Here is a 17,989-nt window from a genome sequence, read left to right on the forward strand (position 1 = left end):
GGCCGAGGCGGAGCGGGAGCGGCGCGGGGGGGCCCGGCGGGGCCGGGGCGCAGGTGGGGCCGGGGGCGGGCCGGGGCGGCCGGGCAGGGTGAGCGGCCGCGGGGCCGGGGGAGTCTGGCCGGGAGAGCCCTGGGAGCGCGGCTGGGCCCGCCGCCGCCCGCTGGGGCCGGTTCCGCCGGGAGCAGCCACCGGGGGTCCCCTCGGAGGTCGGTCCCGTCTCGGGGCCTTGCTGTGCGTGGCTGCGGACGGGTCCGTTCCGCCGCTGCCCCTGCCCCGCCCCGGGGGCTGTGGGGCCGTTCTCCGGCGAGGATGGCCCCGGGCGGTGACGGCCCGTGCCCGCAGGGCTCGACCCTGGGGCTGGGCCGGGCCGTGTCCCCGGCGGGAGGGGACGGGCCACAGGTAACGGGTTCTCGGGAGCCCGCCCCGGGCCCCGCCTGCCCTGGAATGTGCCCGGACCGGTCCGGGCGCAGCGGGCCCCCCCCGCTCTCCTGCACCTGCGGACGTGGCTCCCGGTGCCCTCCTGGCCGAGGGCGGCCGGGCGCTGCTGGCGCCGCTGGCCCGGGGCAGGGTCTGCGGGACGCGGGGATCCCCGGCCGGGTTTGTGAGAGGGAGCACCGAGTGCGGCCCCGGGGGAACCCGGGAGTCCTGGGGCGATGGTGTGGGAGGCACAGTGGGGTCGGGGCTGAGCCTGGGGTTGGGGTCGGTGCCTCTGGGATGTGCCACCCTACGGGTCCGTTCTGGGTGCCGGGGGTGTCCCAAGAGACGGCCGGGCCGGGCTGGGCAGTGCTGCAGGAGGCCCTGGGCAGGGGCAGAGTCTGCTCAGTGCCACCAGCTGCTGACGTGGGTCCCCTTCCACCGTGGCCCCTCAGGCGCTGGCTGGTGCCCTGGCCGGGGGTAGTCCTGGCCCCAGCACCACATCTCTCCCTGCAGGCCCTGAGGATGTCGGACGGGATCCTGAGCAAGGCAGCCACCATGGAGATCCCCATCAGCAGCAACGGGGACACCAGCAGCCTCCCCGAGGACGACGGCCTGGAGCAGGTCCGGGGGTTGAGAGCCCAGGGGGTGTCTGGGGCTGTGCCAGGGCCGTGCTGTCTCTGCATCTCAGCCCCCTGTGCTCCTCTGCCCCCCAGGACCTGCAGCAGGTGATGGTGTCGGGACCCAACCTGAACGAGACCAGCATCGTGTCCGGGGGCTACGGGGGCACAGCCGAGGGCATCATCCCCACCGGCACCATCAAAGGTAACGGGGCTGGGCTGGGAGGGATGGGGATCCTCGTGGGAAGAAGGGGCTCAGGTCCCCTCATTGCCCCTGCCTTATCACACAGGGCTCTGCCATGGCCCAGCCAAGGTGTCTCCTGGGTGGGCTCTTTTCCCTCTGGGCTCGGGTTCTGTGCAGGGACAGCGTGTGGGTGTTTTAGTGAGGGTAGAGGAGGGGCTGCTGCCCCAGTTCTGCTCTCCCTGGGCTGGGTTGCTCCCCTCTCACAGGGTGGGGGTCTCTGCTGGGGAATCTCTGTCCTCTTGGTCAGAACATCCCCGTGGGATTCTGAGTCCCTGCTCTGGTGGAGAATCCCAGGTTTGTCCTGGTCCATGTGCAGTAGGAGCTCTGGAGTGTGCTGGGGATGAGGGGGCAGGCAGGACCCCAAGCCCACACCCTACTGACCCCTTCTTGCTGCCCCAGTGGCAGATCAGGCCACAGCAGTGCCAGCTGGGCTCTGCACCCTGGGAAACTGGCACCACTGTCCTTGCTCCATGCAGATCTCTCCCTGAGGGTCCCCCCAGGGCCTGAGGAGGGTCTGTGTGGGCAGAGAGGATGAGCACACGTGTGTGTGCTTCCCTGAAGCACCACCACTGCTGGCCCAGTGTCCCCGTGTCTCCGTGTCCCCACAATGCCAGGCCTCCCCAGCCCTTGGGGTGCAGGGATTCCTGCATGGGGGCCAGAGGTGGGGGGTTCCCTGGGGCGGGGGGTCGGTCTGTGGCTGCAGCCACGTCTCAGGGTTCCAACGCTCACCTGCCGCCGTCGCTGTCCCGCTGCCGCCCGCCCGCGCACTCGTCCCTGTCCCCATCCCCATCCCCTCTGCCCTGGCTGCCTCACTGCCCTGTGCCCCCTGTCCTGCCCTGCCCACCCTGCTCGGCCCCCGCAGCCCCCCCATTTCCAGGCTCTCTTGTCCACCCTCACCCCCCCCGAGGACCGTCGGTGCCCCCCAGCGCGCCCGCTGCCCGTAGGATGGCCCGCCCGGCCGCTGCCGCCGCAGGTACTGCGCCCTCGCCCCACCCCACAGCGTCCCCGGGGCCTGGGGGCCTCCCTGGGGACAGTGTAAGAGCCCCCATGGCAGCTGTGTCACAGCCAGAGCCCAGTCCTGGTGCTGATCCTTGTGCTGGGACAGAGGGCAGCGCTGATGGGCCCAGGGGGCTCAGAGGTGGGTCCTGGCCAGGAGGGTCCACACTGGCCCCGGAGCCCACCTGAGGGACTCCCAGTGCTGCTGGGCGGTGTTCCCCCTGAGTCCAGCCTGATGAGGGTGGTCAGCAGGATGGGGCAGGGCCTGGTGCAAGCAGACTGGCTGGGCTGGGGTCTGTGCCCCTGTGTTGGACCCTTAGGGGGGCTGGCAGGAGCAGGGTGCTCATCACAATGCCTGTGAGCTGGGCAGGTGCCTAGAGCTGGGGATGCTGCTGTGGAAACAACAGCTCCAGGCCATGGCTCTGGAGGCTGGGACTGCCTGGTCCCCGTGGCTGTTGTCCTCCTGGAGCTGGTGCCAGGTCCTGTCCCCCTCCCTGTCCCTGTGCCAGGCCCCGGGCTGCACCCGCCACCCCCCGGACCCCCACCTGGCGGAGAGGAGGTCGTGCGTGGCATTGCCGTTGAGAAGTTTGACATTGTCAAGAAGTGGGGGATCAACACCTACAAGGTGAGGGGTGAGGGGACCCCGGGGTGGGGGGACACCGTCCTGGCCCCCCTCAAACAAGCAGCTGCTCTGGGAGTGGCTGAGGGGACCCACACACACTTTGGGGTCCCCCGGTTCCCCCCTCCCGCAGTGCACTAAGCAGCTGCTCTCGGAGCGGTTCGGACGCGGCTCCCGCACGGTGGACCTGGAGCTGGAGACCCAGATCGAGCTGCTGCGTGAGACCAAGCGCAAATACGAGAGCGTGCTGCACCTGGCACGGGCACTGACAGCCCACCTCTACAGCCTCGTGCAGACCCAGCACGCCCTGGGGGATGCCTTCGCTGACCTCAGCCAGAAATCCCCCGAGCTCCAGGTGAGCCAGGGCTGGGGGGACACTGGAGTGAGGGCAGGGACACCTGGGCACCACGGCTGGGGGGAGGAGTGGGGAGTGCCAGGACCTGGAGGGGACACCTGGACACTGGCAGTGAGGGGCAGCTGGGGTTGACATTGGGATTGTGGATGTCAAGACTTGGGGAGTCACATGTGGAACATGATCTGCACAGGGCAGGAACATGATGTGCACAGCAGTGGATGTATGTGCTGGTGCTGGGTTTGGTGGTACTGGGTCATGGTTGGCCTCGGTGGTCTCAGGGGGCTTTTCCCCCAGCACCCTCAATGGAGTGGAGTGGGGGTGTGATCTATGGCCCTGTGCACCCATCCCTCTGTCCCCAGGAGGAGTTTGGGTACAACGCAGAGACGCAGAAGCTGCTGTGCAAGAATGGGGAGACGCTGCTGGGCGCCGTCAACTTCTTTGTGTCCAGCATCAACACGCTGGTCAACAAAACCATGGAGGACACGCTTATGACAGTCAAGCAGTATGAGACAGCCAGGTGGGACAGGGAGCTCGGGGGGGCTCAGGGGTCCTGGAGACACCTGGAGGCAGGTCACTGATGGCGGGGATTCCCTGCAGGTTGGAGTATGATGCGTACCGCACGGACCTGGAGGAGCTGAGCATGGGCCCGCGCGACGCCGGCGCCGTGAGCCGCCTGGACGCTGCCCAGAGCCAGTTCCAGAGCCACAAGGACAAGTACGAGAAGCTGCGGGCAGACGTGGCCATCAAGCTCAAATTCTTGGAGGAGAACAAGGTGGGTGCAGGGATGGAAGGGTGGGATGGGGATGGGGGGCACAGGAATGGGAGGTGCAAGGCAGAGGTGGGGGATGCAGAGATGGGGTACCTGAGGAGGGCGGGTTCAGGACAGGGATGGGGGTGTGGGACGGGAATGGGCAGTGCAGTGATAGGAGGCACAGGGATGGAGTCCCTGCAGGGATTTGACGGCCACGTTGGATTTGTCACTCAAGGACATGAACTGGGTGGAAAAAGCAGTGCTGGAGGGGAGCGGTGGCACTCGGGGGGAGTCTCAGAGGGCTTTCTAACCCCTTTTTCTATGCTGCTGGGGTGGGGTCACGCCCCCCCCATTCATGATCCTCTCCCCTCCTCAGATCAAGGTGATGCACAAGCAACTGCTGCTGTTCCACAACGCCATCTCTGCGTACTTTGCCGGGAACCAGCAGCAGCTTGAGCAGACCCTCAAGCAGTTCAACATCAAGCTCAAGACCCCCGGTGCTGAGAAGCCCTCCTGGCTGGAGGAGCAGTGAGCACCCCGTGCCCCCCCGGATGGAGGAGCACACATGGACCTCAGTTGTGGCCGGGGGCTCGTGGGGGCCACAGCCTGGGCCTGGTCTTGCACTGGGGAGCTGCCAGTGGGCTGGGGCCCCCCCATCCCACAGCCCCTCCTCGGGGCAGGGTGCAGCAGCTCCTGCTGCACAGACCCCACACAGCAGACAGCTGGAGCCCCCCCTGCCCCTGACACTCCTAAGGGGCTGGGGACACCCCCCTCGCTGGGCTGCTCCCCCCAGACACCCCACTCACCCTGGGGTGAGCCAGGACCTTCCACTGTCCCCCCTCTGCCTCCCCGGGGCAGGATGAGGGTGCACCCCTCCCAGGCCCACTGCCAACTTCCACCCAGGGAGACCCTGCCCTGTGTCACAGTGGAGCTGGGTGGGGGCAGCACCGGAACAGCCAGGTGCCCCCTATGTCGGGAGGGGGCTGTGGGGCCTCCCCGCTGCACCTGGCACCCAGGGGGGCTCCTGCTCTGCCCTCCAGTGCCAGGGACACCCTGGCCCCCTCCAGGCCGTTCACAGGTGTTTCCAGTGTGGCCGCTCTTGCACTCCTGATTCGCAGGGGGCTGCACCCTCCAAAGACTCCCCTGCTTCCCTGGGGCTGTGGCATCCCAGGCTGGGCTGGTGAGGGGTCCCTGTGCCCTGCAGCTGGTGGCAGGGGGGGAGTAGCTGGCCAGGCACAGGTCCCCTGGAGCCCTGGGAGAGGGCAGGGGGGCTCCAAGCAGGGACCAAACGTCAGGGGGGTGCACGTGTGTCCATGCATGTCCGTGTGCGGGCACATGCGTGTCCCGGGACTGGGACACATGTGCTGCACATGGGGGGGCTGGGGTCCTGGCCAGGGTTCACCCCCACCCCACGAGGGGCCCCCCACCCACTCCCGCACTTGGGCACTTTCTCCTGAGACAAAACTGTTGGTTTTTCTTGCTCATTAATTTAACCCATAATTTAATGTCGGGATCCGACTTCCCCCTGCCCCGCCCTGGTGACGGTCTGACCCCCCCAACCCCCTGACTTCTGTAAAATCCCGAATAAATGGTACAGATCAGTGTGTGCAGAGCTACAGGTGGGACAAGGAAGGGCTGCACCCTCTGGGCCGGGGCTGCCAGGGAAGCTCGGGGAATGAGCCTCTTAACTGAGGACTCCATGATGGATCCCTAGGGCAAAGAGGACTGGCTGCTGCTTGTGGGGTCTCAGGCTCAGAAGGGGGATGAGCTGGAGCACAGGAGAGATGGTTCTGGGGGGCAAGTGAGGGACTTGGGGTGATCCTGCTCACTTGTGTCTGGTAAGGGGAGCCACCCTGTCCTCCAGCCCTGTGGCACCAGCATGAGCCAGGACCAGGTGGGAGTAAATGGGGACCCACAGGGGGAAGCTGGGTGGGATTGGCCTGGGGTTCCTGGCACCATCACTGGTGTCCCCCTGGTGGCACTGAGAGCCCAGGAGTCCCACAGAATAGATTCCCCTTCCCCAGGCCAGGCACTGGGGCTGGTGGTGTCTGGTGGCCTCCTCTATCGCTCTTCAACCTATTACCACTAGCTGCTGTTTCCCTGGGATCCCTGGACACCCCCTGGGACACTGTCTGGCCCCTGGGACACTCCATTCAGAAAACCCCAGGAGATTCCCAGCTCCCCCCAAACCTTCCTCCTGGACACCCTCTCCCCCTGCCCCGACCCCCCTGGAACACTGAAACCCTCCCATGGAGTCCTGCCTCTCCCCAGACATGGATGTGGGCAATCCCTGGCCGTACTGAGATACTGGAGTCAGGTGGGTGTCTGCCCCACAAGGGACGGGGGCTGTTCCCAGGCAGCTGCTCTGTCCCCCCAGGCTCATCCATCAGGTCATGTGGGATACTGGGGGAGGACCAGGGGGCTCTGTGAGGATGAGGAGCTGTTGGAGGTGAAGGTGGAGAGCCAGAGGAGGTCCTTGGTGGAGGGGAGCCCACCTGATCCTCCTGCACTGCAGATGTCCCAACACCTGATCCCCACTGTGCTGTAGGTGCCCGTGGGACACGCTGAGCCTCAGAGCTTCTGCTGCTTCTGGTGGTGCCTGGCCGGGAGTGGAAGGCCCTGGGGGTGGGTCCCATGTTCCAGGGCAGGTCACCCTCCTGTCGCCCTCCTGATCATCCTTGTTCCTGGCAGACTGTGCTGGCTGCACAACCAGCTCTGGCCTGGCCGTGGAACCTTCCAGACACTGAGGACAAGGTGGAGGGTCAGGGGACTGTGCTGGGGCCCCCCGTGTGGATGGGGACACATTTATAGCAGGGCTGGTTCATGGCAGAGTTTTGGGTCCATCCTAGAGCTGCTTCTGCCCAATGGGTCCCCACGAGGCTGGGGGTCCATGTGCTGGGCTGGGACGGGATCTTCCCGTCCCTGTGGCCATCATTCCCCCATGACCCACTCCTGCAGTGACCTGGCTGGGGATAGGGGCACCCCCTCTGCACCCCCGGAGCTCCAGCTCTGCCAGGATGCCCTGTCCATGAGGGCCTGCTCGTGCCTCAGCCAAGGAAGCAGCCAGGAGGGGGCTGGAATTCCCCGGGAAGCTGCAGCAGGTGGGCCTGATGCCATGTCCTGGAGGGGGGGGGGGGGGGGGGATCCTGCCCTGCGGGGTGGAGGGGCGCCAGCTGAGGGGGGTGATGGCGATGAGGGGGGTCCCATTGAGGAGGCGCTGTGGCAGCTGGCAGGTGGGAAGAAGTGTGGGATTCCTGCAGCCTGAGGGGCTGCCATGGGCCTAGTGGGCTCTGGTGTGACTCCTATCCCCCCTCTTTATAAACCTCTTGGTAGCCTGCCTGTACCTTCTTTATACCACCCCTCTATAACCCCTATTTTACCCCTCTTTTCACCTGTGCATCCCCCTCGGCCCCCTATATATCCACTTGTTCGCCTTGACCTTCCCTTTATTCCCCCTCCATCCCCGTTTTACATTCCTCCTACTTCCCAATTTAAACCGCCCGTCACCCTGCGCTCGGTAACCCCCCGCCCGCCATGCCCCCACCCAGCAGTGTATGCCCACATCCCCCAGCCCTATTCCCCCTCCAATCTGGGGTCAACCCCCCCCCCCAAATTCGGGGTCGGGATGTGGTTGCCGTGGCAACAGCCGGGTACCCCTGGATGCGCGGAGCCCCCCCCAGCTGCAGAGCCACAGCCCAGGCGAGACCACTGACACTGCGGGGGGAGCCGAGGGGTCACTTTACCCACTTTCCCACGAGACCCTCCCCGCGAACCCCTCAATCGGGGGCGGCAACGCGCCCCGCAAAGCCACCTCACCACCCCCGAGCGGGGGGCCCTCGGGGGCGGATTCCCTGGGACAGGGAGGCGGCGGGATGTTTCACCCCCCCCTCCGGAGCGCGGTGGTGCGGCCCGGCCCGGCCGCCTCCCTGTCGCATCCCGGGCCGGGGCCGAGGATGCGCCGTGGGGTCCCGCGGCTGGAGCGAGGAGGGGGCGCCGGGGGGGGTGAGTGGGGCCGGGGTCCCGCGGGGCCGGGCCGGGACCGGCGGGCGGAGGGTGCGGGAGCGGGAGGCCGCGGCGGGGGCGCGGGGCGGTGCGCGGAGGGTGCTCGGGGGGTGGGTTCGCTGAGGGCAGAGACCCCCCGGGCCCGCGGGGTGAGGGGACCCCCCCGGCCCCCCGCCGTGTCCCGGCCCGGGGGGGGCGGTGCCGCACAATGGCGGCCGGGGCGGGGCCGGGCCTGGAGCCGCCGCAGCGCCGGGAGCGGGGCCGGGTGAGGGGAGGGGGCCAGGGGCGGGGGGCTCGGGGGGCTGTGGGGGGCTGTGGGGCACAGGGGACACGGCACGGGGGTGGTGATGTCCCGCGGGACAGGAGTGCGGTGCGGTGCGGTGCGGTGGGCGCGGGGGGCTCAGGAGGAGGGCGGTGGGCGGTGGGGCTGGGGGTGCCCCACGGGCAGGGGGGCGGGGGCTGTGGGTGCCCGGTGGGGCAGGCGGCTGGTTACCGGGGATGGGGCGGGTGCCGTGGGGCACAAGCGGAGGGGGCTGTGGGGTGAGCGGGCTCCCAGGGGCAGGGGGCAGGTGGGGCGGTGTCTGAGGGTGGGGGGCACGTCTGGGGCTGCCTTTGGGGGCCAGGGGGAGTCCCCGTGTGTGCCCCACAAGCTGTCTGTGGGGCCGGGGGCTGTGGGGTGCCTTGGGGTGGGTGCCGTGGGCGCCCCAGGGTGCTGAGCCCTCATGCCACAGGGTGAGTGTCCCTCTGTGGGGCTGTGGGGCTGTGGGGCACTGTGGGGGGCTGCAGGGTGCCCCGCAGTGCCTCCCACACGTTTAGACTCCCCCCATTGTCAGGCCGAGGGTCTGCCATGACCCACCTCGAGCCCGTGGGGTGGGCGGGGGTCGTGTGGAGCTGTGAGCTGGGGCTGGGGGTGGCTGTGGGGTGCCGTGGTGCCCCACGGGGCGTTGCAGGGTGCCTGCCCCTCACTGTGCTGTGCCCGCCAGGCTGAGGAGCCACCATGGCCCGCCACGAGCCCGCCAGCCCGGTGGTGCGGCAGATTGACCAGCAGTTCCTGATCTGCAGCATCTGCCTCGACCGCTACTGCAACCCCAAGGTGCTGCCCTGCCTGCACACCTTCTGCGAGAGGTGAGACCTCCCAAACCCCCCCGAGCCCCCCCTGCATCCTCCCAAACCCCATCCCTGCCTGCAAGCTTTCTGTGAGACACAGGACCCCCTGAACCCCTCCTGCGTCCCTCCTGCACTCCCTGAACCTGATCCCTGCCCTGCACCCCTTCTGTGAGAGGTGGGACCCCTCATTACACTTCCTCCACCCCACTGCACCCCAGTGTTCCCTCTGTGCCCTGGCATCCTCTCTCCATCCCCAGCCTGTCTCTGAGCACCTCTACGTCCGTCCTGTGCCCTCTGCACCCCACCAGCCTCCACCCCCAGCACATCCCCACCGTGCCCTGGCCCCCCTGCACCCCACTGAGTCCTGACTGCAGTCCCATCACTGCGGCCCTCCCAAAGCACCCTCCATGTCCTGACTGTGCCCCTGCTCCCTCCGGCCCCCTCTGCCCCCTCCAGCATCCCTCCCCTCTGCCCCCCAGTGCACCCAGCCCCCATCTGCCTTGCTGCATCCCCCTGTGTCCCTGAGCCTGTACCCCACCAGTACTGATTGTACCCCCAGTGTGCCCCACTGCACCCCCTGAACCTGCAGTGTGAGCAGAGCCCCCCTGGCCCCCGGCTGGTGGTGAGCCAGGCCCCCCTGCACTCCCTGCCCTCCTTCCCCAGGGGGAGATGAGGTTGAGCCTCCCTGTGGCCCCAGAGGTGGGAGCTGGGACCCCCCTGCATTCCCCAGGCAATGACAGTGCTGGGACCCCACTGCCCCCCTCACCCCACTGCCCCCACACCCCACTGCCCCCACACCCCACTGCCCCCCACACCCCACTGACCCCCACACCCCACTGCCCCCACACCCCACTTTTCTGTGTGAGGGCTGCACAGCCCCTGAGCCCCCTGAGTGTGGGTGCTGGGGGTGCTGTGGCTGGGGTCCCCAAGTGAGGGGGTCTTGTTGCTGATGGCACCCTCTCTCTGTGCTCCCAGAGCCCTCTGGCCCTGCTCCAGCCCCCCAGTCCGTCCATCCGTCCATCCCTCCATCTCCCCAGGGGCACTGGCACTGCTGCCCCACGTCCATCCTGTCCATCTGTCTGACTGCCTGCTCCTCTGCCGCTCCCCCACCTGGTGTGACACCACATAGCCCTCCTGTCTGTCTGTCCATCTGTGTCTCCCATCCTAGTGCGACACTGCGCAGCACCCCCATCTGTCTGTCCGTCTGTCCCTGTCCTGCACCCCAGGGTGACACTGTGCAGCCCCGGTCTCTCCCCCTGCTCTCTGCCTGCACCCCAACCTCCCCGTTTGTCTCGCTGCTCCCCTCTCCCTGTGTTCCCCATCACCCTCTCTGTCCATCCTGCTGCCCCCCGTCCCACTGTCCCTGTGTGCAGCCCCTCTGTCCATCCGTCTGTCCCTGTGCCACTGCCTGTCCCCAGGCCAATCCGTGTGCCCTTGTCCTGCACCCTGACCCTCGTGTTCATCTGTCCATCCCCCTCTCTACCTGCCCCCAACCCTAGGTGGCATGTTCCGCCTTCTGTCCCCCCATCAACCTGCCTGTCCATTCCCCTGTTTCCCTGTCCATCCACCTGTCCCTTCATCCCCCTGTTCTGCCCCCACTGCCATCCCACATCCCCCATCCCCAGTGGGTCCTGTCCCCCCATCCATCCCCTCATCTGTCCCCCTATATCTGTGCCCATGTTGCCCCTGTGCCCCCATTCCAGTCCCTGCCCCCTTCCTGTCCTGACCCAGAGTCTGTCCCTGTCATGCCCCGTGTGCCCCCTGACCCCAGTGACCCCCGTGACCCCTGTGACCCCAGGTGTCTGCAGAACTACATTCCGGCCCAGAGCCTGTCCCTGTCGTGCCCCGTGTGCCGCCAGACCTCGATCCTGCCCGAGCGGGGGGTCCCGGCGCTGCCCAACAACTTCTTCATCACCAACCTGATGGAGGTGCTGCAGCGGGACCCCGACCCCCGCGGGGCCCCCCCTGCACCCCTGCCCCCCCTGGGCGCCGCCACCGGGCAGCCGCTCTGCTGCCCGAACCACGAGGGAAAGGTGGGGGCCGAGGGATGGGGACGGGCTGGGGGGGCTCAGGGGGGCTGGGAGGGCTGGGGAGCTTCAGGGGGCTGATGTGACTCAGGGGGTTGGGGACCTTCAGGAACTGGAGAGGCTTTAGCAGGGCTGGGATCTGGGGAAGGCTAAGGAGGTCTGTGAGGATCTGGAAGGGTTGTGAGGGTCAAGGGGGCCAAGGGGGCTGCAGGCTTTGGAGAAAGGGTCCAGAGGGGGTCTGGGAAGGCTGCAATGGTCCAGGGAGTCTGGGAGAGGCTGTGTGGGCTGGAGAGATGGTTTGGGGCGGGCTGCAGGGTGCTGTGGGCGGGAGTGTGGGGCAGCAGGTGAGCACAGGTGTGGCAGGTGATGGAGTTCTACTGCGAGCCCTGCGAGACAGCCATGTGCCGGGAGTGCACGGAGGGGGAGCGGCGGGAGCACCGGGACCACCGCACCGTGCCGCTGCGCGACGTGCTGGAGCAGCACAAGGCAGCCCTGCAGCACCAGCTCGACGCTGTGCGCGCCAGGTACGGGGTCTGGGGGTCCCTGGGGGTACCTGTGGCTGGCCCTACTCCCACTGGTTGCAGCACCAGCTTGATGTCACCCACACGTGATACAGGGGAGGGCGTTGTGGGTACTGTGGGGTTTGAGAGTTCAGGGAGTCCCCATGTCCTCCTTCTGCAGGATACCACAGCTGGACGAGGGTGCTGTGGGGGACTCCAGGGCTCAGGTGGGGTTGGTGGAGGTTCAGGAGTTCAGGGGGTCCCTGTGTCTCCCCAGGCTCCCACAGCTGGCGGCCGCTGTGGGGCTGGTGGCCGAGATCAGCCGGCAGCTGGGGCAACGCCGGGCTGAGGCCGAGGCAGAGATCGGGAGCAGCTTCGAGGAGCTGGAGGCGGCGCTGCGGCAGCGGCGGGAGGTGCTGCTGCGTGACCTGGAGGCCACCTGTGCTGCCAAGCAGCAGGTAACACACCTGTGCCTCAGTGCCCTTATCCAGCCCTTCCTGGGAGGGTGTGTGGGTGTATCAGCCACACCCCAGTGCCAGTGGCCCCACTGATGCAATAGCTGGGGTTCCAGTTCAGCACCAGTGTTGGGGTTGTAGCCATGGCTGGGGAGCAGGTGGGGATGCAGGTGGAGCACTGGTATGGGGTGCTGGGTTTGGGGGTCCCACACTGACACCACAGAGACGTGCCATCCCCACAGGGTGCACGGAGGTGCAGCTGGAGGTGCTGCGGCAGGGCCAGGATGGGGTTCACGTGTTGGTGCTGGCACTGGCGTCCCACCCGGTGCCACAGGTGATGTTCTGGTCCCACAGGTGCTGGAGGCGCAGCTGGAGGTGCTGCGGCAGGGCCAGGAGAGCATCCTGAGCAGCTGCGCCTTCACAGAGCAGGCGCTGCACCACGGCTCAGCCACGGAGGTGCTGCTGGTGCAGAAGCAGATGGGCGAGCGGCTGCGGGAGCTGGCGGCGCGGCCCTTCCCCGAGCACCCGCACGAGAACGCGCAGCTCGAGTTCCACGCCGAGCCCGAGGGGCTGCGCCGCTCCATCCAGAACCTGGGTGCGCTGCTGACCACCAGCGCCACGGCGCACACCACGGTGGCCACGGGCGAGGGGCTGCGCCAGGCCGTGGTGGGGCAGCCCTGCTCCCTCAGCGTCACCACCAAGGACAAGGACGGGGCGCTGGTGCGCAGCGGTGGCGCTCGCCTGCGCTTCGCCGTGACGGGCCCCGACGGCGCCGCGGCCGAGGCCGAGGTGCAGGACAACCGCAACGGCACCTACGAGCTGGTGTACACGCCGCGCACCGAGGGTGACTTTGTGCTGTCCATCCTGCTCTACGGGCAGCCCGTGCGCGGCTCCCCGTTCCGCGCCCGCGCCCTGCGCCCCAGCGACGTGCCCCCGTCCCCTGAGGAGGCCAAGCGCCGCGTCAAGTCCCCGGGCGGGGGGCACGTGCGGCAGAAGGCGCTGCGCCGCCCCGCCAGCATGTACGGCAGCGCCAAGCGCAAGGAGAACCCCATCGAGGACGAGCTCATCTTCCGCGTCGGTGAGCAGGGGCCTGGGGGCTCCTGGGGCAGTGGGGGTGTCTTGGGGTGATGAGGGGCTTGTTAGGGCTCCCCACAGCCATAGGAACTCTTCAGGACAGTGGGTACTTCCATGGGCTCCTCATGGCTTTCTGGGATGGTGGTGAAGGGCTCCAGGGGGTGGCAGGGGTTTACCAGGGTGATGAGTGGTCTCCTGGGGCCCCATGTTCCCCCCCTGACCGGTGCCTGCAGGCAGCCGTGGCCGGGAGAAGGGCGAGTTCACCAACTTGCAGGGGATCTCCACATCCAGCGCCGGCCGCATCGTGGTGGCTGACAGCAACAACCAGTGTGTGCAGGTATGGACACCCTTGGGACTTCAAAACCCACAACCCCCACTGACCTCAACAGCAACAGCCAGTGCTTATAGATTTGGACCCCTGGTTCCCCCGCTGACCCCCTCGGGATCCCCCCGGGTAACCCTGGGATCTCCATGACCCCACTGACCCCATCAGCAGTAACCAGTGTGTGCAGGGGTGGTCCCTTCCCTGAACTCTCCCAGGGCCCCCACTGACTCACCCTGCTCCCTCCTGGCCCCCACGGTTGTTCTCCAGTGAGGGGCAGTTCCAGCTGTGTTTCCAAGTGTGGGGTTGTTCCTCCTGATCCCCCGACCCTGCTGCCCTCCCAGGTGTTCAGTAATGAGGGGCAGTTCCGGCTGCGTTTCGGGGTGCGGGGGCGCTCCCCAGGGCAGCTCCAGCGCCCCACGGGGGTCTCGGTGGACACCAATGGTGACATCATTGTGGCCGACTACGACAACCGCTGGGTCAGCGTGTTCTCTCCTGAGGGCAAGTTCAAGGTGAGGGACAGCAGGGATGCAGGGCTCTGAGGGGTGGGGGGTCCCTGGCACCTCCCACCTTGACCCCCTGTCCCCTCACAGACAAAGCTGGGCGCGGGGCGGCTGATGGGCCCCAAGGGCGTGGCCGTGGACCGCAACGGGCACATCATCGTGGTGGACAACAAGGCCTGCTGCGTCTTCATCTTCCAGCCCAACGGGAAGCTGGTGGCGCGTTTTGGCTCCCGTGGCACCGCTGAGCGACAGTTTGCAGGTACCCCTGGGACCCCCAGGCTGACCTGGGCTCCCCAGGGACCACGGCAGGGCAGGACCGTGTGCCCCACATTGCTGGGGTGGCTGGTGGCACTGGGACCCCTAAGAATGGCCTGAGCCTGGGGGACAGGTCCAGGCTCCAGTTCTAGACTGGCTTTCTGGATCCAGTTCTGGGCTGCGGGTTCAGGTTCTGGGCTCAGGACTTGTTCTGAGCTGTGGTTTGAGTTTTGGGGTTGGACGGGGGGCCAGGGTCTGGTTCAGGGTCCGGTTCAGGGTCCACTGTCAGGTTCAGGGTTCTAGGCTGGTGATCCAGTTCCGGGTTTTATCTCTGGGTTCTGGTTTGGGACTGAGATCCCAGACCCTGAGTTCAGGATTTTGTTCTGGTTCCCAATGTGAGATGTGGTTTCAGGTTCTGGACTCAGTTCTGGGTTTGGATCTGGGTTCTGAGCTCTGTGACCGAGACTGAGGCACTGGGTTCTGGATACAGACTGGGTCTGGGTTCTGGATTCAGTTCTGGGCTGGAGCTGTGGGCTCAGGTTCTGTCAGTGGCTCCATCCTGAGGGCTCTGAGTTCTGGGCTCTGTCCATGCCTCAGGGCTCTGGGTCCATCCTGCTCCTGCCATGGGGCCAGGGCTGAACCCCACCATTCCTCTCAGGGCTGAGCCCCCCAGTCTTGGGGATGAGTTCCCTGTGCCCCATTCAGGCTGAGCCCCCTTTGACTCCCCAGGACCCCATTTTGTGGCTGTCAACAACAAGAATGAGATCGTGGTGACCGACTTCCACAACCACTCAGTGAAGGTGAGCGCAGCCACAGGCAGGTGCTGAGATCCCCCCGGGCTGGGGGGCTGCAGTGACCCCCCGTGACTCCCACGTGTTGTCCCCCCGTGCCCACCAGGTGTACAACGCAGAGGGCGAGTTCCTGTTCAAGTTTGGGTCGCACGGGGAGGGCAACGGGCAGTTCAACGCACCCACAGGGGTGGCTGTGGACAGCAACGGCAACATCATCGTGGCTGACTGGGGCAACAGCCGCATCCAGGTACCACACCTGTGCCTGCACACCTGTACCTGCACAGACACCTGTACTGCACCTGTACCTGCACACCTGCACCTGTACCTGCACACCTGTGCCTGCACAGACACCTGTACTGCACAGACACCTGTGCCTGCACACCTGTGCCTGCACCTGCACAGACACCTGCACCTGCACACCTGTGCCTGCACCTGTGCCTGCACAGACACCTGTACCCACACCTCTACCTGCACACACACACCCTCTGCAGCCCAAGGGGCCCAGCACTGGCCCATCCCATCCCTGACCCCTCCCCAACCCACATGATCTGCTGTGAGGTGCTGTGGGGAACCTGCAGGGAACCAGGAAGGAATTCAGTTTAAGTGAGAGCAGTTGAAAAGGATCTTGGGTCAATTGGGAAGAGTCTCTGCAGCATCTACACTCAACTGGGAGGGGTCTGGGTCAACTGTGAGCAACTGGCATCAATTGAGAGCAACAAAGAAGGGTCTCAGGTCAACTTGGAATGGTCTGTGGGGGTCTTGGGTCAACTGGGAGCAACTGGGATGGACTGGGAAGGGGTCTGGGCTCACCTGGGAGCAACTGAGAAGGTTCTTGGCTTAACTGGAATAGACGTAGGGGGGATATTGACCACATCCCCCCACAGGGAGTGCGTCCTGCAGGTCCGGGGGCTGTCAGCGCTGGGTGTTCCTGGGCTTAGGGCTGTCAGGGGCCATTGTGGCTGGGTGTCCCTGGGCTTAGGGCTGTCAGGGGCCATTGTGGCTGGGTGTGTCTGGGCTTAGGGCCGTCAGGGGCCATTGGGGCTGGGTGTGTCTGGGCTTAGGGCAGTCAGGGGCCATTGGGGCTGGGTGTGTCTGGGCCGTGGGGCCATGGGGCACATCCCTGTGCACCTCCTGCAGGTGTTTGACAGCGCGGGCTCGTTCCTGTCCTACATCAATACGGCAGCCGACCCGCTGTACGGGCCGCAGGGGCTGGCGCTCACCTCCGACGGCCACGTTGTCGTGGCTGACTCGGGCAACCACTGCTTCAAGGCCTATCGCTACCTGCAGTGACGGGCAGGACACCACGGGCAGGAGGAGCCTGCAGCTGCAGCGGGGCCTTGCCTGGAGAGACGGCTGCCCCGTGGCCTCGCCTGCCCCCCAAGCGCCATCCTGGCTTCATGTGCACTTTATCCCAGGGGGCAGCCGGGCCTGGGGGGTGAGGATGGGTCCCGTGGGGTGGGGGCTGCCTGGGGGTCATGGTCTGACCCCTCACCCTGCCCCACGGCAGGGCCAGCATCCCACCGCCCCAGCTGACAGGGTGCCCAAGGTGTGGGGGGGTATGAGGGGCAGGGGGAGCCGCTGGAAGGGCTTGGGGGGGGCTGTGGAGTGGCCAGTCCAGAGCCCCGTGCCCCTTGAGGGCTGCCCCCCAGCTCCCCAGCCCCCCTCCCTAGCCGTGGGGTGACTGTGTGTGCCTGCTGCCCCACGGCACTGCTGCCCCACTGCACTGCTGCTCCACAGCTCTGGGGGGCTCCAGGGGTTGTGGGGCAGCTGCCGCACGCTGACAAAACTGTATGTACAAAATAAAGTATTCTGGAAGTACCCTGGCCCCGTGCTGCCCCGTAGCCCTGCCTGTCCTTCACACACCTGCCCTGCAGCCCCCCATATGGCCTGTGGGCCCTCCTGGCTGTGCTGGGCACCCCCAGACAGTGCCAGGCCAAGCAGGGACAGGAGCCGTGCCTGGAGCTCAGTGGCACCACGGGCGCCTGCCTGGCCTGGGCGTTCTGCCAGCACTGACCCATCTGCAGGGACAGGGACAGGCTGGGAGTGGGGACCAGGCTGGACTGGGCTGGGCTGGGACTGGGGACAGGGTTACACTGATCTGTATTGGTCAGACTAGTCTGTGCTTGCAGCAGGGTCTGGGTTGGACTGGTCTGTACTTTTACTGGGTCAGACTGGGCTGTACTGGTATGGAGACTGGGTCATGCTGGTCTGTCCTTTTACTGGGTCAGACTGGGCTGTACTGGTATGGAGACTGGGTCACGCTGGTCTGTACTAGGAGTAGGAACTGGTCTATACTGGTCTGTGTGCCCAGGAGACAATGGTCAGTGACCTGCTGAGCCGCTCACACCCTGCAGGTCCCTGGTGCCAGTGGATCCCTGGGGATACCACAGGGGCTGTGGAGAGGCCACGGAGCTGCTCTGACTGGTCCTCACCAGCTCTGGCCATCCATGGGGGATCCTGGACAGCAGCAGAGCTCACCCAGACCCTACTCATCATTCCCCACCAGCCCTGGCCCCCCGGGGGTTCCCAGGCCCCAGATATGCCCCAGGCAGGGCTGGAGGGAGGATACAGGGAAGTCCACACCTATTCCTGGTCCTGATGCTGGGAACGCCCTAGAACACATCACCTGTGACTCTCACAGCATGGGCAGGACAACCAGGGGATCAGATCCAGCTGGGGATTGGGAAAGGCAGATCCTGACTCACCCACTCGAGGATGACCCTGGTGGCTGCAGGACAGGTGTGGGTGTGCCTGCCTGGAGCTCAGCAAAACCTTTGGCACCGTCTCTGTCTCCGTGGCATCTCATGGAGCACCTGCAGCCTGGCTGGGACAGGTGCTCCTTGCTGGGAACACCTGGCTGGGGGCCAGGCCCAGGGAGGGGTGGGAATGGGGCCACATCCAGGGGGGGCAGGCACTGCTGGGGCTCCCCAGGGCCCAGTGCTGTCCAACAGAGT

The 17,989-nt window shown here is 66.5% G+C and overlaps 2 protein-coding genes across 3 annotated transcripts; both read left to right on the forward strand.

Moving 5' to 3' along the window:
- Positions 1 to 3: 3 nt before the first annotated feature.
- Positions 4 to 5,595, forward strand: ARFIP2 (ARF interacting protein 2). Of its 2 annotated transcripts, none has more exons than XM_083855936.1 (8): positions 4 to 53; positions 931 to 1,038; positions 1,131 to 1,239; positions 2,784 to 2,899; positions 3,027 to 3,248; positions 3,608 to 3,765; positions 3,846 to 4,020; positions 4,376 to 5,595. In XM_083855936.1, exons 2-8 carry the CDS (start codon positions 940 to 942, stop codon positions 4,529 to 4,531), a joined length of 1,035 nt encoding a protein of 344 aa, XP_083712062.1. In that variant the 5' UTR covers positions 4 to 53; positions 931 to 939; the 3' UTR covers positions 4,532 to 5,595. The 2 variants fall into 2 exon arrangements, with proteins under 2 accessions (XP_083712062.1, XP_083712063.1); XM_083855937.1 differs by lacking the exon at positions 4 to 53 and adding an exon at positions 543 to 597.
- Positions 5,596 to 7,964: 2,369 nt separating this feature from the next.
- On the forward strand, positions 7,965 to 16,825 carry TRIM3 (tripartite motif containing 3). Its single transcript, XM_083855184.1, has 12 exons — positions 7,965 to 8,001; positions 8,985 to 9,126; positions 10,907 to 11,141; positions 11,499 to 11,659; positions 11,913 to 12,093; positions 12,445 to 13,168; positions 13,398 to 13,501; positions 13,831 to 13,998; positions 14,080 to 14,248; positions 14,974 to 15,044; positions 15,142 to 15,282; positions 16,173 to 16,825. The coding sequence occupies exons 2-12, from the start codon at positions 8,999 to 9,001 to the stop codon at positions 16,323 to 16,325; spliced, it is 2,235 nt and encodes a 744-aa protein (XP_083711310.1). The 5' UTR covers positions 7,965 to 8,001; positions 8,985 to 8,998; the 3' UTR covers positions 16,326 to 16,825.
- Positions 16,826 to 17,989: the final 1,164 nt, after the last annotated feature.

This window comes from Zosterops lateralis, assembly GCF_965231275.1.
Source record: "Zosterops lateralis genome assembly, chromosome: 2".
In the NCBI taxonomy this organism is placed as follows: Eukaryota; Metazoa; Chordata; class Aves; order Passeriformes; family Zosteropidae; genus Zosterops; species Zosterops lateralis.